The sequence below is a fragment of the Daphnia pulex genome, chromosome 8 (genome assembly GCF_021134715.1).
Source record: "Daphnia pulex isolate KAP4 chromosome 8, ASM2113471v1".
Lineage (NCBI taxonomy): Eukaryota > Metazoa > Arthropoda > Branchiopoda > Diplostraca > Daphniidae > Daphnia > Daphnia pulex.
The window spans coordinates 12,045,706-12,071,624 of NC_060024.1; the positions used below are offsets into that span (position 1 = coordinate 12,045,706).

Sequence of the window (25,919 nt, forward strand, 5' to 3'; positions counted from 1 at the left end):
CATATGCAGATGTCATGTAGATCTTTCTCTTTTTCGTGTAAATTCTGAAATATTATTATTCAGAGGCTCCCCTGGATGTATAAAAATCTTTGTGTTTACTCTCGATTCCCGTGGTTATTATTATACGTATCTATATTTTTCCCCCGGATACTATGATAACTGTCAGTTGGAGGGGGGAAATGACAGCACGGTCAACACCTGTCTTTCTCTTGCATTTCGCCACAGGGCCAAGGGAAAAACTGATCTGCATATTATATAATGTAGGCATTTTTTGATGAAGTAGTTGCGTGTGATCCACTAGCTAAGTTTGTCGCCGGGGACTTCCATTCTCCTTGTATGTAGATTTCTCTCTCTCTCTCCTTTTCCGATTCATTCACGAAGAATGAAAAAAAGAGTAGACTAATATAGTCGACGGAAGGTGTGCATAATAGAGTAGGCGCCGTCGTCTCTCCAACCCTCCCAATCACACACACACAACTATTTTTTTCATCTCTGTGTGTGTGTGTGTTTGGTTGTTGGTTGATCTAATCCCTTCCGAATGGGAAAGAAATTCTTTCCAACACGCCAAAGTTGCGCTGGCCGATCTCATGAGGGATCGTATGAGATCGACGGTTTCGTTCAATAGGAGAATTTCAGCATCGCGTCGAGGTTCAACCCTACTCGTTTGCAAGCGAGAGAGAAAATTGACATGTCTTCTCTGCACTCCGAGTAGTAGTAGTCAGGAAAAGAAGGAGGGCTACATGTGAGCACTGTCAGTCCCCTGGTGACATGTATCCAGCCCACCTGTAGACAACATACGTACACACGGAGCGTAGAGATATGGGGCTTGCAAGAACTATAAAGGTATATATCTTCTGTATATACCCCCTCGACGTATACTATCTATAATATCTACCCCCATCATCTGCGTCCCATTGTCCCGCTTTTAAACGACCATTTTTCACGAACAATGGGACCCGGGTCTTACACTGGAAAGCAGCAGAATGGGATGGATGGATGGGAAGAATATAAGAAAAAGGGGGGAGAGTCTTCAGTTTGACAAGACAGGCGCGCTCATCGTCGCAGAGGGACCCCGGTGAGGCCGCACACGTCACACACGACGTAACTCATAGGCCCACCTATGGTGGGGTTGGGGGGGTCTTTCAACCTTGTCTCTCTCTTCCCCCTTTTTTTCTTAGAACTACCTAGTAGTAGTACAACCCTACCTACTATTATAGGTTAAGGGTGGAGTAGGCCCAGGTTTATTCCACCTATTGTCATGTCATCGACCAAAGGGGTGAGAGAGAGACAACCTTCGCCTCTTCTTGTGTTCCAGTAGAAGAAAAAAAGAGAGTCCTGGCCTACCTTATTTGTTGTCTGTGTATAACTCTTCTTCTTCTTTTTTTGTAACCCTCGTCCTATCATCGAGGATTTGTTCTCCAGCTAGAAGAAGAAAAAAAAACGAGAGAAAGATAGATAGACCTTGTGAAAGGTACAGGCAGTTAAGATAAGAAAAGGGTGGAACAAAACAAAACAGAAAAAAAAAATCTTTTCTTGTGATGGCTCAAAGGCCGTTCTGGTTCAATCGACCTTTACTTATCAGAGCAAACAAGCGATTGGAACACGACCGTACGTGCTATTGTTCACCCCTTTCGACGCAATTGGCTATTGTAGTTTTTTTTTTACTATTTCTTATTCCTCTTCTTGTGCGAGTGTGTGTACTTTTTTACGGTGATGTAACCGCTCTTTTTTCTTCTCACCCAATCCTTTTTGGGTGATGGTACGGGATTTTTTTTTTCTTGTTACCTAGATACGTTTCCCTTGTTTCCCCCGATCCCAGGTCCAAGAAATTCTATGAAAATGGAGAGATAAAAGCTATTCTTTTCTTTTTTTCTTTTCTTTAGCTGTCTATTTGCTCGCTCTCTTCTATTGTGCGGAATTTATTCATTTTGTAAATTCAGTTTTTTTGTTTCCCATCGCTCCGCGTAGAAAAAAGGATTTGCATGGCCAAAATTTGTGTGTTCGATCCCGCTTCGATTTCTCCAATCGAGCGGAATAAGAAGAAAGTTGGGCAACAGAGAGAAAGGGGGAATAAAAAAAGGAATAAGATTTGGGAAGCTCATGAATTTTTCAATTCGATCTCCTGGGCGAATGATGAATGCCAACTGTCAACCAATCAAATTTCCTCTGCCCCGTTCCAGTATATAGTCTAGCTTTATCAGCAATAGTCTCGACTTGATTTTCCCAGGACGTCCATGCATACACGTATACGTCAAAGTAGATATGGAAAAATGCATATCATGAATTCAATTCACTCTTTTGAATATTCGGTTTTTGTAGAAAGAAAAAAAGTAGACTCTTTCGGTCTCTTTTCAGGTTTTTCGGACAAGAGTCGGTTCTGTTTTCCCCTTTTATGAGAAGATACTAACTACTACTACTGGGTAGAAGAGATTATAATATTGGTGTATTATATGTGTACACATATTATACCCACCGCCGCTGTAGTGCATGGGCGAGTCTATGTAACCCTCTCAATCAAATAAGTCCTCGAGTGGGTAAAGGATATATGCACGTCCCATACAGAGAATAGGTCATATAGGAGGGGTTTTTTTCCCATTTGTACAGTATTGAGGACCGAAATTATTATTCAAGAGTCGCTTTGCGGAAAGGTGATCTCTCTCTCTCTCTTCATTCCTTTTTTCCCCAAATGAATAAAAGTAAAAAAACACACAAAATAAAAATTAGGACTTTTTCGTTCCTTTTTTTTTATTTGATATTTTTCAAAGCAACTTAATACACATAAAAATTCAGGGGCCGGCTGCTGCTGCTGCTGTCGGTCCGTCCGTTGTACTATTTTCAAAATTGCTACCCCCAGTTCATCCTTCTCTTGTGTATGGGTGCATGTTGGATGATACAGCCGTTGATGAATGAGTGCCCTCTCAGTTTGAGTTGAACTCTGTGTGTCTGCTCGAATTTTTATGGCTGTGCAGATTTTACAGCTGAGGAACAGAATAAAAGAATTAGAGGAAGAAGAAGACCCCCTCCGCTGTCATCGAAGAAAAATAAAGACAACCCGAGACGGGCGGTGGCGCGTGTGTCCCTTAAGCGCGTTTCACTTTCTGCCGTTTTTGCCGCAAAGACGCTCGCGCCACACATCTGCCTATTCTTCTTCTTTTTCCTCTTTTACTTGGTTTTTATCGTCCCTAAAGTTTTGTTTGTCGCAGTGACAACCTCCTTCGCAATTCCCCAAAAAGCTCCAAATCTTTTTTTTCTTTTCTATTTTGTCATCGGGTTTCCCGGAGCCCCCCTCTAGGGGTTATATGATATGCACAGAAGGACGAAACGCAACTTGAACCTGGGGCCTACGCGTGCCCTGACAAAAAATCTGAGAAAAGAAAATCAGAATAAAGTTTGTGGGATGGTCTCTGAAGGCTATACTCTTTTCTTTCGGTTAGAATTTTAAGCGACTTTGGTGCTGGAAAAACGTTAATAAGTTTAAAGGTACACACAAGAAGAAGAAGAAGAAGAAGTGAATTCAGTTATTTGGGTGGAGTTTGACCGGTGGAGGCCGAGTTTCTGGCCAGGATTTCTTCACCTTTTCTATTTTTTATTTATTTTTTCTTTCAAGTGAGTCTCTTCTTGTGAGGAACTCTGCAAGGCAAACATTAGAAACACCTTTGTAGCGTCCCCGGATTTTACCACCGGGATTCCAGTAGTTGGAGGGGAATGTTATTGAACTATAATATTAAAAAAAAAAGGAATTCTTTTTCTTCTCCTTGACAAAAATGTTAGTCCGCAGAGCATACATGTTGATATTTACACAGCACTCTCTCTCTATGCCTATTCTATTTATATTTAGGCCTACGGAGAAGCTGGCGAGAGTCTTGTGCATTCTGTCAGTCAGCCAGAGAGTTTGGAGGACGGGCCGTGTTCTCTTGACACGTCTCCGTGAGAGCGCGTCTCTTTAAAAATATATAGATCAAATACACAAGAGGTCGAGGCGTCCAGCACAAAGGACACCGAGGGACACACACTCTCTCTCCCAGCGACGCTTTTAAGGCCACAAATATTATTTATAACAACAGTCTAGGGAAACTATAGAAAATATCCACCTATTTTTTTTTTTCTTCTTTCCTTTTTCCTTGTTGTTTCCCTTCTTTTTTTCCTTCCGTATTTTTCGGATCAAAATCGGAACATGTAAGCGACGGCTACTGCGGTCGTCGTCGTTGAATGTTTTCCGGGCCCCAATGTTCAAAATGGGGGCAGAAATGCGACGTTTTTCTTATCAAACACACACACACGTACTCTCTGTGTGTTTGTGTGTGTTGGAGTTGTCGAGGGACGTCCATGGGTATTTTTTTTTCTTTTCTTCTTGCTCTGCCCTAGCGAGAGCTCGGCAAGGGCAGTCCCCAAGGCCCATACAGTGTACACACGTCGGGTTCGTTAGACTTTCGTTCCACTCCACTTTTGTGTCCAGGTGTTAACGCACATCCCATAGAGAGCGAAGGAGAGAGAGAGAGGACAGTTAGTGTATTGATACACACACTCTATATTTTCTTCCCTCCCCTCGCTCTCGCCTGTCCCTCCTTCTGCTCGCTCCGTACCTCCACCCGCTCTCCTTTTTCCATTTTGCCAGAAACCTGGAAAAATTATAAACATATAAAAACTTGGGGATATAGCGTCTATAGGTGAACCCAATGGTTTTTGGGTTGGATTCCCCCCTTTTTGGCCAAAGGTAAAGGAGCTTTGCTATAGGGTGCCTTATACGTGTTACAATTTTATACCGAACGCTTTTTTTCTTTGCTTCTTCTTTTTTCCATCTGGGTCGATCTCCCCCCCTTTTCGGAAAAATGGTTCGACGACAAGGGCAAAAATAAAAGAAGAAGAAGAAGAAAGAGGGGAGGTGGACTTTTTAAAAATATGGGAAATTTTCTGTTCTTGTTCTCAAGAGTTTTGTGACGTTTGCGCACTTTTTCCCAACAGCTTTTTTTTTCTTCTTCTTTTCCATCGCGAGATAACAAGAGAAAAACGCCCTGGAAAAAGGGAGAAATGTGTGTTATATATTTATGAAAAGGGACGACGTGGATATGTGTGTGTGTGTGTGTACGGTGATGGCATTTGCGCCGACGCGTTCCGTCCAATTTTCTAGCGGCTCAGAGAGAGTTGTTGCTCCGGTCGCACATTATTATTATTATATGACCGATATTTATGAACTGTCAGTGAGTGTGTTCGCATTGATAATAAAGGAAGGGGGAAAAAAACTGACGGTATTTATACGGAGCCAGTACAGGATCAGATGTAGAGACCCCACCAATGTTTCCCTCCTGAATTCCAATTTGTTATGTGAAATGGGAAAATGGGAACAAAATATTTTTTTCTTTTTCTACGGAAAATTTTGAGGGAAAATGTATTACGTTTTTATCGGGCGATCCCCTTTTGAAAATGTTTTCCATCATCTTATCGTATCCAAAGTCTATTAGAAAAGGAAATCTACTGGGCTGGCCCTTCAAGGTATTAAAGGCTGTGCCATTTTGGCCAGCGGATTTTTTTTTTTTTTTCAATCCGATCGATGGAAGGCGATAATAATAATGAAAAAAAGGCGATAAAAATCTAAACTAAGTTGTAAAAAAGAATTTAAAAAAAAAAGAAAAAAGGATCAGTTAGTTCATACAGAGCCGAAGGGGGGTGGTAATCAGGATCCCCGCCCTTGTTGGCTGCTCGACAATGTCCGAAACGTGAGATGATTATCTCGTTTGATAACTTGTGCGGGGAGAACGGCGGCAGCGCAGCAGCTCCTGGAATTGGCTATCGATCATATTTGGGATTTGGAAAACATTTCGGTTTCCTGATTGAATGTGTCAAACATCCGACATCAAGCCCCCTCTTTTCTCTCTACTTTACAGAACGATCTAAACACGGGTTTTGATATCGATAGCGATGTAGGATGAGTTGAAAACAGCAGCTGGGATGAGAGCCCCAACACAATACCCAGCGGGCTACACTTTAATAATTTGAACTCTTTGAAATCATTTTCTTTTTGTTGTTAGTTCAAATTTGATTTTCAGTGACGGGAGGGGATACCGTCAAACGTCAAACGTCAAATTTGAAAAATCCTCCTACGCTTATTGTTTGCAACCCGCCCCCTATCCTGATATCCGGCCTGTCGTATCCTCCCTATTTTTCCTCCTAGCCACGAAAACCGACCCGTTTAAAAAAAGAAAAACGGGTTGAATGCTGCCCAGGATCTATTATTATCGCAGATTGGACTTGACATTTTTTTTTTTAACCAGGGGGTTTATTTGATCAGATCCTATTGTCGATTATTTTCTCTCTCTCTCTCTTTTTTGGCGTGTTTGTCGTTGCGTTATAACAAGATCCGGATCTGATATGTGGCGCCCATTAACCAATTTCCTCCTCCCCCTATATCTGTCTAGTTTTTATCCCACCAGCTCCCGTTTGGGATTTTGTCGGGTGCGTATAATAATATCATAACCCCCATTCTCTGCTATTTTCCACCACCGAGTCCGGAAAGAGATGTTAATCACGCCCGCTTCTCTATACATGTGATATTATTCTTAACTCGATTGGACGCATTGTTCACCTCTTTTGCCTCCTTCTAACCCCCCACGCAACTTCCCCCTTTCAAACGATCTTGTTAGTATAGACGGCCATAAAAACCGGTAGTGTGTGTACAGTACACGGTAGTTGCGTTTTTTCGCCAAGCGCATCTCTTTTCGAGTGTGTAAACACACACGTCGTTACGTAAGTACGATGGTGACTTTCCTCTCCTCACTCCCCCGGCGGATCGTGATCGTTCTCCCATCTCCCCCCCATCCATGTTATATAGGGGCTTTTTTTTCTTCTGCTTTCCGTTTTTGAATAAAACGCGTTCGAGCGAAAGACCAACCGCATACATGCACGCATTACGTCATTTTCCTCTTGGCCGGTTGGGGAAAAAATAAAAAATTGTTCGGTGACTGTAAAAATCGGACGATTTAGGGGATCGGAATAATTTCCTTTTTTTATATTATTACATTACCGAGTTTGACCACGTCATCCGTCCATTTCGAATCGGTCGATCAGTCACCTGATTTATCATCAGTCACGTTCTAGCGCATTCCGCATTATAATGTGTGGCCAATTTCTACCAATCCACCGCGCGCCCGCAGCATCTGCGCGCCAGACTTTTTTTTTTCGAAAGATTTTTTGTGTGTGTGCTCATCTCCTTTCTGTCCTGTCACGAGCCCCGTACAAACATAAACTGGGATCGTATTATTCCATCTCGTTTTTTCCTTCTTTCCTTTATTGCTTTCCCATCTGATTTCGGCAGAAGCGCAGCTTGGTATATTTCTGTCTCTGTATCTCTGTCTACAATTTATATGTCTGTTATTTTTACGACCGATCGACGTTTCTGTTTGATCTCCTATTTATTTAATGTCGCGTGTAGAGAGAGATACACGGGTCCTGCCGGGTTCCGCATCAGATTCGTTCCTTTTTTTTTTACTTTCCTATTTGGAGAGAGAGAGGGGGGAGTTTCTATCCTCCGTTGTCTATTTCCTTTTTCTGTTATTGTCCCAGTGATTGCGGATTTATTGGTATCCAATAGAATATCCATCTATCTGTTATTGCTTCTGTATTTATCTTTGTGTCGTTTTTTTCTTTTCCTTTTCTTTCCGTGTTTGTTTTGGTCGTTTTTTGGGGAGGAGGCCGGAGGGTGTGTGTAGGTGGAGGGGGGGGGGTAGTGAGGATTAGACGTGAGCTGGGTGGGTGGGGGAGGGCGTCGGGATTGTCTGTTGACATTACCATACAAGTTACCAGTAGGGCTATATACAACAGTCGTCAGAATTGATGGCATGTTATCGTGATCATTCCCCTGCCAGTTGTCGAGTAATAATAATCATTTTTTTCCTTTTTCTTTTTCCTTTTATTTTAAACCGGGGGATGTGCGCGACTAGATAGACATGGAGGGGGGTCCCTGTTTTTTTTTTTCTGGGGTTGTGTTCCAATAGAGCACACAAACATGACGTTTCGGTTTGTTTGTTCGTTTCCTAGCGTTCGATTCGTTATGTATGTGAGCCCGGCAGTTAAAAAGAGAAGAAGAGAAAAAAAAGATACTGAATTTCCATGTTCGTTTTTTGTTGGGAGGTTGCGATATGATGACGACTGCCGCTTGCATAACGCACTGGTAGTAGTGTACTATATAACTATAAAACTACCTCATCTTTTCTCTCTTTTCTTTTCTTTTTCTATGTTTGGGATGGATACCCTACCCATCTACATTTCTGGAGTATATATTGTGTATAATAATATCTGTACAGTTTTTTTTTTCTCTCTCTCTCGCTGGCTTTTCTCTTTTTCTCGGTTTGGGGGAGAGAATAAGGGAGGTCGAAGGGGAAACAAGAGAGATTTGGTTGCGCCAAGTCGAGGAGGAACTCTCTCCCTTTAAAAAACCCACACAGAGAAAGCGTCGTTGAGCGTCGGTTCTTTTTTTTTCTCCCTCTTCGGGATCATGACTGTTTGCTTCTTTCTTATCATTCCATTGCTAGATATTTTTTTTCTATCTCTCTCCAGGGCTAAGGCTAGGGGCACCTATCTCTCCCCCATATATCCATGATTCCTATTCTTTGAGGATATATATATATATATGTATCTGAATACTCTTTATTTTTTATTTTGGTTTTGTGCTCCTTTCTATTCATCATCGTTTCATTCCCTTTTTTTTCTTCTTCCCTCTTACTTATTTTTGGGGTGTTGTTACACTTTTGGGATATGTGTGTGTGTATTTTTTTTTCTTCTTCTGTGAATATCCCAACTGAAGAAGTACGTGAAAACGGCCGTCTTTTTTTTCCATTCGTTATTTCGATTCATTTATTTTCTCCCTACGTCATTCCCCTCCAGCCAAACCGAGCAACATTTATAGAAATTCAATGAACTCGTATTTTTATAGTAGCGTACGTACGGTACTTCACTCTCCATTTCCAAATATTTCTCTCTCTCTCTCACGATTTTTATGATCATTTATGACCATTTCTCCCCACTGGACCCTTGGCTCCTATTTTTCTCTCCTATGAGCCATAGGAGCCACTCGAAGTGAGAGAGTCATGAAGAGAAGAAATTCCGTGAGATCAGACCCCGCATTCACTAACTTGTTTGCCTGCCACCGAAACTCACTTATTTGTCATTAATCACCTCCTTCTTCTTCTTTGAGTGGGGATTTGGGGTTTTTGACGAACGACTCACGCGCGGCCGCATCTGGCGCCAGACCCCCAAGGTTCTTTTTTTCTGACGACGCAATTGCGCAAGAAGGGACCAAGGAAGACGCCATGTCGTTCGTGTCGCCAGGTGACGAAAGTCAATAGCAGATGAAGTAGTTAACGACTTTTAAGGCGATAAAAAAAAGGAAAGAAAGAAGAAAAAAATGTGGTTTTCTTTGGTTGGTAAGAGGGAGAGAAAGAAAGAAGAGAGCGGAGCCGTTGATTTCATTTTGATGAACCCGTGCCGTGATGTGTGTGTGTGACCGGAGCCGCTTTGAACTGATTCCGTGTCCTGCGCCTGCCACGAATGTTTGCCGAGATGTTAACGATAGAGGAGAGAGAAGCTAGTTAGTAAAAAAAGTAAGCGGTTGAGAGCGGAAAGATAACAAGCCGGTTGAGTTACGACAATTCAACCCCAATCCCGCAGCACAAAAGATGAGGAAAATGTAAAAGAGAGAAGAAAAAAAAAATGGTCCAGTTTTCCATCTTTTCACACAGAAACTCCTTTTTTTGTATGTTGCTTATCTCCTGTGGGAAGAATAGGGTAACAAAAAACACACCCAAGTATTTTTTTACCCCAAAAAATAGAAACTGGCTACGGTAGCAGTATATTCTTTCATTCATTGTATTCCGGTAAACTCGGGTTGTTTTTTTGGAGGGACGAACATTCCGCATGATCAAACGTCGTCCCTTATCTTTTTTCTGTTGGTGGTTTCCTTTTTTATCTATCTGGTAGTAGAGTTTAGCTGGATAGGATCGGAACTCTGACCAATTTCCACCAGTTTCCTGATAGTCCCGTCACGGTTTGTTGGGAGAATTGGAAGATTGGTAGGAAGTGAAGAAAATACACAAGCTCGGAGAACTGCTGAGCATTGAGAAAAGGGAACTCTAGTCGTGAGGGGAGAGAAATTGAAAAGAAGAAAAAGAAGAAATGACAAAAACGTTTTCACTTTTCGAATGGCGCGCCGGGCTCGACTATCTCGGCCGGCTCAGCCTCCAGCAGTGACACACGAACACAAACATGAAACCCCCCACCACCGCGAGCCGAGCCTGGAAAAAATTTCTTTCTCTTTCACTGCGTGTCGTCTCCGTCATGTTGTCATACAATCACGTCAAACACACACACACGCAGACAATTGACAAAAGGAACACGAAATGAAATGAAAAAATTTCAAAGTCACAAGGCCCGAGTGAAACAATTTCCAAGAATCAAACTGGTAGTAGTAGTAGTAACGGGCGTGATTTTTCTGTTTTGCTTAGCCTCTCGTTTGTGACGTGACACAATTGCCAACGTTCGTCATTGAATTGATCCGCGATTCAATCGATAAAAGGGAGATTGTGTTGTATAGTTCAGTGTATAGATATAGGTCCAAGTCAGTCAGCCGGAGTTGTTATAACAATCAAATTCGAACGCGTTTTTGACAAGTTCATCAGAGCAAATCGCGTCGATCGGCGTTGAGGAATGATCGCGTGGGAATGGCGAAACAACTGGGGGAATTCGAGGTCGTCGCTTCAAACTTCTTTATTGAATTGTTCGTCAAGTGTCGCGGGGTGTGGGTCTCTCCTCAAAACGCGATTGGTTTCTCTCACTTCTTGATGCCGCGCTCACACCCATAAAAATTCGGTGAAAAGGTTTCGGGCTGGGCTGGCTGGCTGCTGCGCAAAATAGAAAAGCCATCAAAAATATTATAGTTACACATTTCCGTGTGGAGGCATTTCCCTGTACACACCGTGCGTCAGGAAGAAGAAGAAAAAAGCTTTTCATTCCAAATCGAGAAGAGGAGGATCGAGTCGATTTTTACGAGATCGTAAAAGTAAAAAAAAAAAAGTCGCCAAAAACTATTACGCCCTTTTCTTCTTTTGACGGAAATTTCCTTTTTGGGTTCCGCTCTCTCTCACTCTCAATGCATTTAGAAATAACTATAAAAATGTGAAACTTATTGAGTTGAGATATAGGAGCTGCTAAATGTCATCTCGGCCGACTTGGATTGTGTGTGTATAGTTTAACGACTTGATCATCTCACCTTTTTTCTTCCTTTCCTCGGTGTCCGAACAAAGTAAAAAAAAGAAATCATTCTCTTTTCTACTCTTATTTTTGAAATAGCGCGCTGATTTTGGCGCGCGCCGATTTTGAACGGTCGTCCCCCTTCCATTTGTCTGTGTGATGTGTTCATTCTTGTATATGGACTGTCTTGGGATACAGGACGGTTATGGCGTAATAGTAGAACCCAGATGAGCGAGTTATTATTTTATTTCCAAGGGGTTGTAGGGTGGGAGGGATTTCGGGTTTTGTAATTCGAATCTTGGAAGTGCGCCCGCTCGCGCACGCTTTTGCGCCCTGCTGAGGGAAGTTTTTGTGTGTGAAATGTGACGACGACGGTGGCGGGGGGTGGACTTCTTCTTCTTCTTCTTCTTCTTGTAAGTTTGTGCGCAACACACGTGCCTCTTTTCTTCTCCGCTTTCTTGTGTGTAGGGGGGAATCGATGAAAAGCACAATCGAATCTTAATACACCACCGAGCATCGGCTAGAAATTTATTTAGATACGTACGTTTGATAAGAATACGAAGAGTTGCGTATAATATTTATGGGATAGGATAGGGGGAGATAGAGACGCATGGAGAAATAAGATTTCTGCGTTTTTCTTCTTTGTCGATTCTTCTACGAATGCCGACACACATTGCGAGTTCCCCCCCTCTTACATAAGAAGGGGGGCTGCTGCTAGGTTAGCTGCTCCAGCATAGGGATTTTCATCTCTCTATCAAAGTATAGTATACACCTTGAAATCGGATCAATTCCGAAATTTCTATGCGTCGGTTTGCCGAACGTTGAGCTAGACGCGTCCCTGCTGATGCTCGACTTTGAATAATATGCACGGCCACAAGACGCGAGCTCCTTGTGTCCTAACAAAAGAAAAATAGAAAGAATCCCCCAAAAAGTAGAGAGACTCTGCTAGGAACAGTTACCTTTTTTTATTTCTATCCACCTATATGTATATGCAAGGAGAGAGGTCCTCTTGTGTGTGTCGTCTTGACGGATTTGTCAACGGCGTGTTTTTCTCTCTCTTTATGAAATAAGCAAACAAACCCCCACCGGAATGAAAAAATAAAATAAAAATGGATTCAACGTCTCTTTTCTTCCTTTACATCTGGCGAAACTAGACCAGATTTTTCTTTTTTCGTTTTTGATTTGAAGACAAATACATATATGATGGATACGTCACACATTTTGATCGGGAGAAAAGAATCGATCATTGTGTGCGCACCGTGTGTTGTTGATTCTTTCCTATTTTTATGATTCCGGACGTCCCACTAAGAAAAGGAAAAAACCTTTTTCCCTTCAGACTCGTGTGTGGAAAAATATTTTTGGACAAGTCACCTTCTATGTGTGGAGCTACCGGGTTTTTGTTTCGTCCGTTGTTGTTGTTGTTGTTGTATTGAAAGGCTACCAGCGTCCGTCCCCATTGACAAAAAGTCTAGAAGAAGAAGAAGAAGGAGGAGGTTCTTCTTCTTCTTGTATTTTTCCTGGTTCGTCATCGTCGTATTTCCCATCTGTTGTTGAATCGGCCGGAAAAGAGAATGGGACACAAACATTGCGGGGCGCCTCGATTCGACCACGGGCCAGTTTTTACCTTCTTCTTCTTCTCCTATTGGAAGAAAAGCGTTTTTCATGAGGACACCTTTTCCTATATACCATCTAAAAAGAAGATAATACACAAGGTACACCCAAAATCACAGAGACATTCACGTTTGTGTATATACCACCATTGACACAATGGAGTCCCCCCGAAAAACCCCGGCGTGCGCCTCGATGCCCCGCGTAGTTGTTCCGACGGACGACGGTCATACTGAGGGCTCTCTGTGTCTGTGTTATGTCACCAACCATATAGTAGAGTCTCCCTTCTTCTTTATTTTTTTATTATCACCTCAAAAGTATTTTTCTCCATAGAAAATAGAGTGGAAAAAGAGGTTTTTTCTCCTTTTTTCTGTTATGTGTGTACGGGCACGCGGTTGGCGCGCTCCGCATAAATAAAATACCCACCAACAGACGGACCCGACGACGACGGGCTCAAGGCGGAAGAAAAGAAGAAGCTAAGGTTCTTGGGCGCACAATACCTTCTCCGATTTCCTCCTCTTCTCTCTCTCTACCCGCAAAGGGAAGAAAGAAAAGAAAAGAAAGTCCTTCCTTTATTTAGTAGGCCTTATAGCTCCGTCGTCGTCGTCGTCCTTCTCCTTTTACTCTCCTCACCCCACCAACCGGGGTCCCACCTCCGACGCGACGCGCGTATTACAGGAGACGACCGGCGCGCTCCATCGCCGGGTGGGCAAAAGAGAAGGGGGGTGGGGGCACACGGATGGGGTGGAGTGTCGTCGCACTATACGTACTACATCCGTCCCTGACTCACCTCGTTGAGGCTCAGTCGCTCACCGGCCGTCGTTCGGCGTCAACCGTTTTCCCCCCTCCACTCTGACGGACAAACTTTTCGTCTCGTGTGTTTTTGTGTGCGTCTTGAATTTGAAATAACAAAAAAAAGTTGAACCGTTTTCTCCCAATTATTTTGGGGAGTTTTCCAATCGTTAATCGCTAATCAATGTGAAGTGGTGCGGACTGGACGAAACTTTTTTTTTCAAAAAATATTTGTGAAAAGAAAAAAAAGTTCTGAAAATTTCCGTTCGATTGACTTTTGGAACAATTTTTGGGGGACCAACCCAAATGACGACGTCCCGTGTTCCATCGGCTCTGTTCGGGGCGAGAAAAGCTCAGCCAAACTCCGTTGGTGGTCGTTGTGGTGGTACTAGTGCCGGCCCATTGGATCTAATTCATAATCATTATTAGTTCTCTCTGACTTCTGTGGGGGTTGTTGGAATTGAAATCCAAAAAAGAAAGAAAGACAAATCTTTTCTTTTTTGATTCCTCACGTCTCATTATTGTTATTGGTTTTGACGGGAGTGCCGATTGTTGTTTTGTGCTCGTGTTGCGATCGTCACCGCGGGGTCTCTCCCAACATTATTATATGATTTTTTTCCCTTTGCGCCGATTTCTCACGCGTGAGTGAACATTTCAAAAGCCAATCGAAGGGCGGAAAAAAAGAGAGAAAAACGGAACAAAACGGAACTGCTGGCAGAAAAGCCAATCGACAGGAAGTCATTGGTCGATGCCAACAACAACCCAAAACATTTGTGGAAAAAAAGAGGCGCCTCATTAAAAATAATCGAAAGAAGAACTTTTGTGAGCGCGTTGGAAATCGGTTGGAATCGTGCCGGTTTTTCTTCTTTCTTATTTTTCATTTCGTTCGTCCCCGATTGTTCGATAATGAAGAACCACAGCGGCGGCCTGCTGGGCGATAAATTGCCCTTCTACCAAAAAGTGCTCAACATGACGCTGGGCATCAGCGTCCAGAGCTCGGCGTCGACCCGCAAGGCCGAGGAGCCGCTGGCTCCTTCGCCGTTCAGACGCGGGTACACGCGAGCGGCGGCCTCGGCGGTCGGCCGTCCGGGCATTCCGGTCACGCCGATTCACGTCGTGACGACGACGCCCGGTCACCCGGCTCACATGGGAACGGGAGGCGGAACGACGACGACGCCCGTCACTCCCAGCACGCCGACCAAACACGGGTCGACGTCGACGGCGGCCAGCATTTTCCGATCCTTCCGCCGGCGATCCCTGCGCCGATCCTTTCGGCGAACCAAGTCATTTCTGGTCAAAACTCCTACGCCCGCCACCCCTACACCCACTCCGACCATCACCAGTATCGCCACAGGTATAAATGATTACGCAATACAACGATTGGCCGGCCTCCCCCTCCTACAGTTGAAAAGTTCTAGTCAAGTAGTAGACTGGGCATCTGCTTTTCCCGATGGAAATTCACTTGAGTTTTCAAATCAGGTCCATTGAAATGCTTTTTTATGGTAATCTGATTTGCTGATGAGAATGCGCCCCCATCATTGTCGTCTAACGTTATTAGATTGTGATGATTGCTGCATGCCGAATGGCGAGAAGAAAACCGGTTTCACCCACTTGTGCCGTTGTCTGTTGTATGTTTTTTTTTATTTCCCTACTTCATTTTCATTGTGGGGTCGGTCATGTTGATTGACGCGTGGAAGAGGCCACTATGTGCTGGGTTGTTTGTATTCAACTGGAAGGAAAGGCCAGGTGGATCCCCCGACCAACGTCTGGTTATCTCTCCTCTCGCCAATGCGGGGGATTCTTGTTTGAACAGCTTTTTCAGGGAAAATTATCAAATTGTTAGAATAATAACACGTGGAGTAGAAAAAAAAGGCTATATTATTTCCACTAACCAACCCCCTGTTCTTCACTTTATCTGCGCCGGATGCAGGCGGATGAGAGTGACGAATAAGGGGGGTATCCTCTAAAAAAAAAGTTGTTTGAAAATCCATCAAGTTGTTAGTTTTTTTTTTGGTGGGGGGTTAGTTTGATTATTGATGAGGAGGGATGTGCAAGTCTTTATTATCATTGGAGTGTGCTGCGAACAAACCGGAATCTATCTCTTGTCTGTCGCTTTTTTTTTCTTCTTTTTCATTTGATATAATATTAGATTTTTTGTTGGGTTGGTTAGGTTGGTTGATGGGGGGGTTTACTTGTCGACCGATCGATCACTAAAAAACTCAATGGCCCCCGTACCCGTGTGTGTGTGTGTGTCGAAATTCGTTTCGATTATCTCTCCTGTCGTCCAACATGTAACCAGCGATGGATTTTTGGGAGCGTGCCCGCGCTCTACTCCTCCTCTCGGCCCCGCCCTCTTCTTAAAAGCTTCTTCTTCTTCTTCTTCCGCCCTTCGAAAATTCAACAAAAGAGTTTTCTCAATAAGCGCTCGCCATTCGTCTCACACAGAAACTTGTAATTGTCCGTCAATGTCCTCCTCCGCAGTCCGCGGAAGCATTTCGTGTCCATCGCCATTGCAGCATTGACATGTCAATTTCCAATTGAATAGTTTGGGAAATGGTGTAACGGTCGAGTTGCAGAGTTGGTTGAAAAATGTGATTTTAAATTTCCATTTGATTTATTTATTTTTTGCCAGATTCGTTCGTGAATAGTCAAGAATGGACGCTGTCCAGAGCGGTTCCCGATTTGCGTTTGGGCATCGTCGGGTCGCTGGCGTCCGGCAAATCGGCCCTGGTCCATCGCTACCTCACCGGCTCCTACATGCAGGAGGAATCGCCCGAAGGCGGCCGATTCAAAAAAGAGATTTCCATCGACGGACAGTCTTACCTTCTCCTCATCCGCGATGAAGGCGGATCGCCCGAACTCCAAGTAAGTTAAATTTTAATTTAAAAAACAAAATTTTGTGTGTCGAATTTGTTTCCAAAGATGGAAAGAAAAAACATAACCACACACAAAAGTCGATTCATAAAGGCGATGAAAATCAATCTTTTCACGCCTGCTGTCCGGTTCCTTTTTTATTTACGAGTATATTTATTTTTTAACACAATAAGGACAAAAAACATTTTTTTAGTCCTATAGAAAAATTTTAAAAAAGGAAAAAGGAGTTTATTAAATAAAAAAAAAATGTCCCCTTATATTTTTTGAATCGTTTCAATAACACAGCCGTGTTGAAATGTGTTTGGGTCACGGCTAAAAAAATAAAAAATAAAAAGCGCCGGGTTATAGTATAACCTTTTGATAGAAATAATAATAACAACACGGCCCCGAAATTATCTAGGGGACTTTTTTGGCGCTGTACATTTTTCATATGAAAATATTTTTTTTTAGGTGATAAAGGGGGTGTCATAGGGGGCCAGCTAAATCCCATTCCAGGCCCAACGTTTAAGAGAAGGTGGGCCAACGCTCGTAAAGAAGAGAGAGAACAAAAAAAATTTGAATGGCTTGGGCAATATACACACATAGAGACGGGCGTACACTCGCAGCAACTCGTTCACTACTAGTCACGTCATGAAGCCGTGCCGAATGGAGGGCAGCAGCAGTCAATTTTTATGGGCACATTCAAAATATCATTTAAGATAGACGAGCAACAAAAAAAGAGGGGGTGTACCATATGACGTGCAATATCGTTCGGGTTAATTCAATGTCGTTTTTTTTTTGTTAGTCCCATGTACGCAATATTACAGCCTAGCACACACTCTTGATACACATTTTCACGTTGTTGCTACATTTGGGGCCGAGGTATACATAAGAGAGTCGTTGCTTATAATGTCACTCCACATCAGCTGCCGGTCATTAGCATCGCATTTCTCATTTTCCTCTTATATAACCCGCCGCAGGGGCCATACTATGATGTGATGTATATTTCTTCTTCCCTTTTGCATGCGTGTGTGTAGTAGCCTCCACACACATTTTTCATTATACCTTCATTCATCCCGTTTCCATAGCTTCTGGGGTGTGTGTGTTATTGCGAGCTATCTTATTTACGACTTTGATCATCGTTTTTTTTTATTTATTGTAGGAGGAGGGTGGGATATGTACAGTGGGGGGGGGCAAGTTTTTTTTTCGGCTTTTTTCGGTTGATTCTTTCCCTGTTTAAATATGCAGAAAAGTTCATTAACGTAATGATGTGTGCAACGTTAAAAAACACACACGCGGAGGAATCTTCTCTTTGGGTGGTCGTCGCATCACTTTGATGACGCAACTTTTTTCGGGTGCAGGGGAGCACTCCCCCCCACCACCCCACCCCCTATTCCTCATTCTATTTGCACAGATGCTGGCCAGAGAGAAAAGAAAATGAATAAAGTGTTTTTTTTTTCTTTCTTTCTTTCTTTTCTTTTCCCGGTGCTATTTGAATTGCGAGGATGAGACAAACAAACGACCGAAAAATGTTTTTGTATAAGAGACTTTGCCCTCATGCCACCCACATGTCAATCGGGCGACTGGCGCAATCGCCGAATGATATAATACTTCTATTACATAACGAATGCGTATACGCTCAGAGCTCAGAGCTCAGAGAGAGAAATGTAAAACAACATTTCGTGTGCGGCTCGTTAGCGCAACTTGCGGATGCTGGCGGCGGGCGGCTGACATCTGCTGCTTGCCAACCAAGGAAAAGGGGGTGTCAGAGGGTGCATGTCGTTTTTTTTTCCTTCCATCCCAAATCCTAGCTCCTATATTATATGTACATGTACACACATTAATACAATGTATGCAGATTTCAGTTGACTGAATGATCTGTTGAATGTACATACCCGCTCTCCTGTATATATAGCTACTGGTAATAATAATAGTAACAGTCAGATACTTTTGACTATACACAAGACTGACCGTTGCCAATTTAGTGGCATCGGGTTGGCATCCGCATGAATAATAATTTGACACACATAAAAAAATACTAGAGAGAGGAAGCCTTCTGGTCATGGGTGTGGAAGCTGCGTGGGGGTGATGTAACATACGCAGTATAAAGAATCTCTAAGAGCTAACCCCCTCGCGTCTTTCTTCATTCATTTCATTCAATCGGAAATGAAAAGCGTGACAGAGGCCGTGCGTATACAGACGCCAGGACTTTAGGCCTCTCTATTATGAGCTAATTTGAATTTTTCAAGGCCTATTGTCGAGAGTTGTACAGTACAAACGTGGTTCATTCATTCGGCCTGTTGGCGGTGGGTCCCTTCTAAGGAAAGAGGAGGAACAAAAAAAAAATCAAATAAAAAGGATTTATTTTTTTCCTTCCGGAAAGGAGTGGGAGGGATCGGGGGAGTTGCTCGGAACGGTTTCCCTACCATTCGGTACGGGCTCTCTCGCCAGTTGTTGAAGAGGGAGGCTTGAATTTCTTGGGCCATGATAGTTTTGTTATATTGTTGTTAATGCTTTTTTATTCCCTTCTAGCACAGGATACGCTGTGTGTGTGTGTTGTTGGGGGATTCATTCAATTCAATTTTCTTTTCTTTTCTTTGTATTATTTGTAGTTCACCGCCTGGGTGGATGCGGTCATCTTCGTCTTCAGCCTGGAGAGCGAAGCCAGTTTCAACGCCATCTACAGCTACCACGCCAAAATGGCCCAATTCCGCAACGCCTCGGAGATCCCGTTCATCCTGGTCGGCACTCAAGGTTCGTTTTTTTCCAAATTCATCCAAGCCTTTTTAGTTGTTGTTTGCTAACTTTGAATTTCCCCCTTTGAAATTTTCGCATACAATTGAATTGAAAATTTTTAAAAAAAAAAGATCGTGGGTGGTTGGGTCTAATCTGAAATCAGGAGCCAGTCAGGAGCGAGACATAGTACGGTAGTAGTAGTAGTAGTAGCAGGAGACTGTTGGTGAAGTAGTGAGGGGAGATGTGGAAAACCAGTCGACTCTGCCTTAATTCGTGTCGTGTCGAATTGAGCGAATTAGCGACGCATCATTGGCTCCGGCGCCCGTTCGCTCCGCTCGATGGACCCTTTGAAAAAACCTTAAAAAACTAAAAATAAAAAAAAACTTTTGAATTCGGTACGTGGGGGTATTAACGGTAGTGTAAACACGGCACGTGAATAATTTAATAAGGATTGATATAATACCAAAAGAGAAGAGAAAGAGATAGGAACAAAAAAATAAATAAAAAAGAAGAGCTCCCGGTTATGTAGGGGTGGGCGGGCTGGGTGGTGTTGTCTCTCTCTCTCTCTCTATCAGTTAAGCTGCGACATTCATTCCCCCCCGCGTTTCTCTCTTGTCTTTCGTCTTTCATTTTTTCAAGGCAATATAATATACAAATGCTGACATGTTGACTCAATGCAAATGTGTTCCAACTCTCCGTTGGACTATTGAAACATTCGTCCGCGTGCCGTCAAGCTTCGCTTTGTTTATTATTTTCTTTTCCAACGGGGAAAAATAAAAAAAAGCTTAGCGCATGCGAATGGGCGGACAGACGGGAGGGTGGCCATATTGACTGTCGGTTAAGTTTGCGGGGGGTTGACATTTTTTTTTTTCTCCTTTCCAGAACAACAGGTACTGTGTGCTACTACATAACGTATGCACACTCACTCACCACCACCCTCCGTTTTTATTTTTTATTTTATTTATTTATTCCTTTTGAAAGTTTGTTTTAAAATTTACGAGCGCGTCGGTGGGAGGATGCGCCAAATAGACAAGTCGGAACTAAGATATAAACCCCCCCAAGGGTTACACTATTCTATAATTCTTTTATTTATCTTTTCTCTTTTTTTTTTGTTATTTATTTATTTTCATTTTTGGCTGATGAAATTCAAACAGATGGAATTAACGAGACGAATCCACGGGTGGTGGATGAAGCCAGAGCCCGCAAGCTGGCTTCCGACCTCAGACGCTGTTCCTACTACGAAACCTGCGCCACCTACGGGCTCAACATCGAGCGGGTCTTTCAAGATGGTAAATCTTCTGCTTTAATTTATTGAAATTCATTTCTCTCTCTCCTTTGGCTTTTTGTTTTCTTTCCGCCCCTCGGAAAATGAAATCATTATCGAATGCAAATGAGAGTCTGGTTATCATCGTCGTCATTCTTATCATGTTTGGTTTCCCTTTGCAGCTTGCCAGAAAATTGTCCAGCAGAGGCTGACTCCACTAGCGCCGCCATCTGCCGGCGTCGTGAGCGGAGCGGCGGCTCAGCGCCCGACGACGCCCAATCACTACTCGCTGGGCCGGCACTACAGTCAGCAGCAGCAACAGCAGCAGCAGCACTCGACGGGCAGTACGACGTCCATCACGACCGGTGGCGGATCGTCGGGTCCTGCCGCATCGCACGGCGGTTACCCGGGCGCGGTCAGCGGGTTCAGCTCGTCTTCGTTGGGTTCGGTCGTGGCCGGATCGACGCTCGGACCCGCCGGAGCGGGTTCCATCGGCACGGGTCACAGCAGCCTGGCCGGCTACAGCAGCAACAACGTTGGCGGATCGGCACTCAGCGGCAGCGCCCTCAATCTCCATTCGTCGGCGTCCACCGCCGCCAGTCTCAGTACAAACGGCGCCCTAGCCGCTAGAGGTATGGACTACTACCCCCCGCCAGGCATTCGATTATTTGGAAGCCCTTTAAAAAATAATAAGAAATAGAAAAAGAAGCTTTTTGTTGTTGTTTCTTCAACCTTGCCTTTTGATCTTGTGATCCTCCAGGCGAACGAAACAACAACAACAACAACAAAAAATCAAAAAATGTAACAATGATGATGGATGACTTTCAAATGATTTGACTCGGGGACAAACAAAACTCAACAAAATTTAAGGGTCTTCTTTCTTTTCTTCTCTTGGCATTTTGCCGATCTTCTTTTTATTTTTCTTGGAAATTTTCGGTCATTTGCGTCGGTCAAACTTCCCGTTGTTTGGGGAATATTTAGGAAAAAGGGGGGGGGAAAGAAAGATGGAAGGATGGAAAAAAGAATTCAAAAGAGAGAAGCTGTGAATCTAAAATTATCTGGTTTTTGTGTTTGTGTGTGCTCCTTCCTTTCTGTTCGACAGCTGCGATGCCTCCGCCTCCTCCGCACGGCACCTACGTCAATCACTACGCCAATCCCAAGACTGGAGCCGCCGTCGCCGCCGGCAGCAGCGCCACTCCGCGGCGGACCAACAGCAATCACAACGTGACGGGCAACAACAGCAGTACAACCAGCAGCGGCAACAGTAGCACCAGCAACAACAGCAACAACGCTGCCGCTGCCGCCGTCACGGCCAATAACACGGTCGTTTCCACCGGTTCGACCTCCTCCTCTTCCGTCGCACCTCCCGCAGAGAAGCATCTCAACGCCATGGGTCCGACGTCGCAGAGGTAAAAACATCCGAGAGTTGGAACAAGTTTGGAAAACAAAACAAATAGACTTTGGACTTGTGTGCTGCTGTGTGTGTGTCTGGAAAACGTAACCGGCCATCGTCACTAACAGAATTTTCATTTTGTTTTATTTCCTTGTGTTTGTGTGGCGATAGTTCACAGTCCGGCAACGCCCTGGGATCGGCCGAGAGTTTGGCGCTGCTGCGCAGCACGCCGCCCTCCACGATCGACACGCTCTCCGTTCCGGGCAAGGATAAGGACGGCAAGGATTTGCCAACGCCCAGCTCGACGCCGACGACGTCGAGAAAATCGCGCCGGAGGTCCAACTTGTTCACTCCGTCGTCGTCCAAGAAGGAGGACAAGGAGAAGAGCGACAAGGACAAAGCCAAGAACAGCAACGGCGGAGGCGAGCTGGGCAGCGGGCGGGCCATTCCCATCAAGCAGGGCTACCTGTACAAGCGCTCGCACAACGCCCTCAACAAGGACTGGAAGAAGAAGTACGTCACCCTGGGCGACGACGGCAAGCTCACCTATCACTCGAGTTTACACGTGAGTTCGACACATTTGCGTTGGTTTTGTTTCATTTCTCTAATATCCTGATTTGTCCGCCTGTTCTAGGATTACATGGACGACTCGCACGGCAAGGAGATCTCGTTGCAGTACGTGACTGTCAAAGTGCCCGGCCAGAAACCGCGCGGATCGCGTGGCACTCAACTGCAACAGCAGCAGCCCATGGCCGCTGTGACATCGACACCTGGAGTCGTGCCGGGCGCCAACGGAGTTATGAATGAGCCCATTACCGGTACGCATTCGTTGACTATTGACAGGAAAACCGGATTTCGTTTTTTTAACACTTTGAATTTTGTTTTTTTTTACTTCCGCAGGATTTCCAGGAGGCAAGGACAAGCGGACGGAAAAGACGACGGTGATGCTGACGGCCTACGAAGTGCTCAAAGAGCCGGTGACTCGCATCTTGATGGGCGGCGGAAATGGCGGCGGTGGTGGTGGTGACGATCCTTCGTCACAGAACGCCATCAACGGCGGCATCGCCGACAGCAGTGCAAAAACGGAAACGCCCAGCGTCAAGAAGCGGCACAGGCGGATGAAGAGTTCCAGCAACAAAGCCAACGATCTCGATGGTAAAATCAATTTGTTTGTTTTTTATTATATATAAAAACGATGTTAATAAATTGATTTGATTCATTTTCTAAATTAGATTGCGACGGCTACGAATTCCAAATCGTTTCTTTGGACAACAAAATTTGGCACTTTGAGGCGGCCAGCGTTGAAGAGCGCGAAGAGTGGGTGACGTCCATCGAGCACCAAATTCTCAGCTCGCTGCAGGGCAACGAGAGCAGCAAGTCGAAATCGCGGATGAACAGTCTGGTGGACGCCGCATCCATCCAGTCGCTCAGGTCGACCGTCATCGGCAACGCCAACTGCGCCGATTGTGACGCTCCCAGTACGTTTGAAAGATTTTTGTCCTCGATTGCCTAAAATCAGGATCGGCAATTTTTTAAATTTAAAATTTTCCTTTTTTTTTGCATCAACAGATCCGGATTGGGCCAGTTTGAATCTTGGAGTCTTGGTGTGTATCGAATGCTCAGGCATCCACCGCAACTTGGGATCGCACATTTCCCGAGTTCGATCCTTGGACCTTGACGAATGGCCGTAAGTGTTTTGATAGAATTTCGTACGAAACACATTATTTTAATAATAACCAATTTCCTGTTTTAGACCTGGACATATCGCCGTCATGCTCGGTTTGGGCAACACGCTGAGCAACAGCATCTGGGAGGCCAGGATGAGGGGCGTGAAACCGGGTCCGCAATCGAGCCGGGACGACAAGGAGCGCTGGATCCGTGCAAAGTACGAGCACAAAGAATTCCTGGCCTTGCCGTCGTCTTCGGGCTCGCTCGGCCAGCAGCTGATTGATGCCGTCTGCCGCTCCGATCTGAAAACCGTGGCCTTGCTGTTGGCCCGAGCCGGACCAGAGGACGTGAACTGCAGCGTGGCCGTTCGCGATCTGCGAACGCCACTCCACTTGGCGGCCACTTTGGGCAATTTGGCTCTAGTCCAGCTCTTACTCTGGGTATGTTTTTTTTTAATCAGCTAATAGATATCACGGACAGGTTTTTTTATTGCCCGGCATTTATTTTATTTTTTCTTCCCCATCGTGCAGCATAACGCCAACGTCAAAGCCCTGGACCAGGAAGGACGGACGTGTCTAACCTTTGCACGAGTCAGTAATTCGCCCGAAGTGATTGAGCTGCTCATTGCCAATGGATGCCCGGAAGGACCGTCTTCAATTTCCAGTTTCAGCACTCTCAACCGTCGCAAGACCATCAACCTCACCAGCACCACTAATTTGATGGGCAAAGCCGAGCAAGGCCTTTAAATTAACAGGATAACATTTGGAAAGACAAAGAAGAAAAAAAAAAGGCCCGTTCAAAAATCCAATTGCCAGTCACAGCACGTTGTTCAATTTCGTCAACACTCACACAGACACTACTACTAAACTGCATTTGTTTCTATACATATATATAGAGCAACAATCACACTTGTTTCCCCTTAGAAAGTAAAAATACGGAAAATATCCACTTGCAAAAAACAATTGTACCAGTTGAATCTTTACGTTCTAGGAAAGATAACTCCCTTCCGTCAGGCGGCAATACGCCCGGATTTGTCTTTTTCTGCGAACAGTTTTTCTTTTTCTTCTTATTCTTGATTTTTACAGTGCTCTCTATTTCCCCCTTGATTCACGTCGAAACCTTTTCAAATCACCAGCGCGTCCATTTTTAGCCACCACACACTTATCCTATCCTACCCCTCTCCGTCTCAGACGTGTTATTTGAAATTGAGGAAGAGAAAAGAAATTGACAAAATTTTTATGACATTCCGTCTCTTATCGGGTTTTATCCACGTTAAATTATATGCCCCATAGGATGAAAGTGAAACCTCCTTGCCTCGCTATCCTTTCTGTGACCGTGTTTTTTCTCTTTCCTTTTCCGTTTACGAACAACCGAAATTGTTTGTTTGATTCTAATTCTTTTCTTTTTTTTTAGTTTTGGCATCGACTAAGTGTCTAGTGAGACCTTTTTCCGATAACGTCTGAGTTGTGTGTCTACAACTCGACATTGAAAAATTGAAAAATAAAAAACGAATGGCACAAAATTCGGTGAAATCGCAATCTATTTATCTGATGATTGGCTTGGTGCGCCCAAGATAGGAAAGATTACAAAAATGTTTTGATGTTTAATTCTGTCTGTAATTTTCTGTGTGCGTATGTTTGTGAGTCTGGCCCTGTGTGCATTTGAAAAAAGAAACTGAAGAGTTTGAAATTCAATAAATATGTCCCGTCATTGTTACTTCATGAGTTCCTGGCGTCGTTTGTTTTCATTTCTGAGCAAGTGACACATTAATAATTTTCGTATAAATAGCATTTCCGGTTCCACTAAAAAAAAACCTTAAATATTCATTACACCAACGACAACCACGCGTTTATTATTAATTAATTCAATTTCCCACACATGACAACAAAAAATAAAAAAATAAAAGTTGCAACGCTGACCTGTTGAGAAAAAAGTTAAATGTGCTCAACCAGACTTCAACCAGCCCAGCTGTCAACTCCCACATTCTTGTTCGGCTTTCTATTGTTCCTGTCGAAATATAAAGAATAGAATAAGTTTTTTTTTAATGGTGTAGGATGAGTTGAGATACATAAGTGGTGTACTTTACTGCCCAAATACCTGACCATCACCGTAACGTGTGAAATCTAAAATGTTAATTCAAGGTAAGGCATATAATTTACGGTTTATTCTAGCATGCACATGGCATATGCATATTCGTACTTCATAATTGAATTGTTAAACGGTTTCGTTCCATTTGTTAGTCTTTCAGGTTAACTGTTAACAAGTTTTGTAGTAGTTTGGCTTTGTTTGTTAAATGGGTAATGATGTAGCACCTCCAGTTTCAGTGTGTATTATTTTTAACGAGTTTAGCAACCTTGCTATTTTAAA

General features: G+C 43.9%; 1 protein-coding gene across 2 annotated transcripts in view; it reads left to right on the top strand.

Annotated features, from left to right (window-relative positions):
- LOC124199943 (centaurin-gamma-1A-like) overlaps positions 1–25,268 on the top strand; it is a 31,377-nt gene extending 6,109 nt beyond the window's left edge. Inside the window, exons 1-13 of one of the 2 annotated variants that reach the window (XM_046596009.1) lie at positions 13,457–14,992; positions 16,271–16,503; positions 19,104–19,245; positions 20,382–20,516; positions 20,674–21,123; positions 21,594–21,900; positions 22,056–22,449; positions 22,519–22,702; positions 22,785–23,039; positions 23,117–23,362; positions 23,454–23,571; positions 23,638–23,992; positions 24,083–25,268. In XM_046596009.1, coding sequence (XP_046451965.1) covers positions 14,545–14,992; positions 16,271–16,503; positions 19,104–19,245; positions 20,382–20,516; positions 20,674–21,123; positions 21,594–21,900; positions 22,056–22,449; positions 22,519–22,702; positions 22,785–23,039; positions 23,117–23,362; positions 23,454–23,571; positions 23,638–23,992; positions 24,083–24,298 — 3,483 coding nt within the window. In that variant the 5' untranslated portion in view covers positions 13,457–14,544 and the 3' untranslated portion in view covers positions 24,299–25,268. Of the gene's footprint in view, positions 1–13,456; positions 14,993–16,270; positions 16,504–19,103; positions 19,246–20,381; positions 20,517–20,673; positions 21,124–21,593; positions 21,901–22,055; positions 22,450–22,518; positions 22,703–22,784; positions 23,040–23,116; positions 23,363–23,453; positions 23,572–23,637; positions 23,993–24,082 lie in introns of those variants that run through there. The other variant, XM_046596010.1, reaches the window with a different exon arrangement.
- Positions 25,269–25,919: the final 651 nt, after the last annotated feature.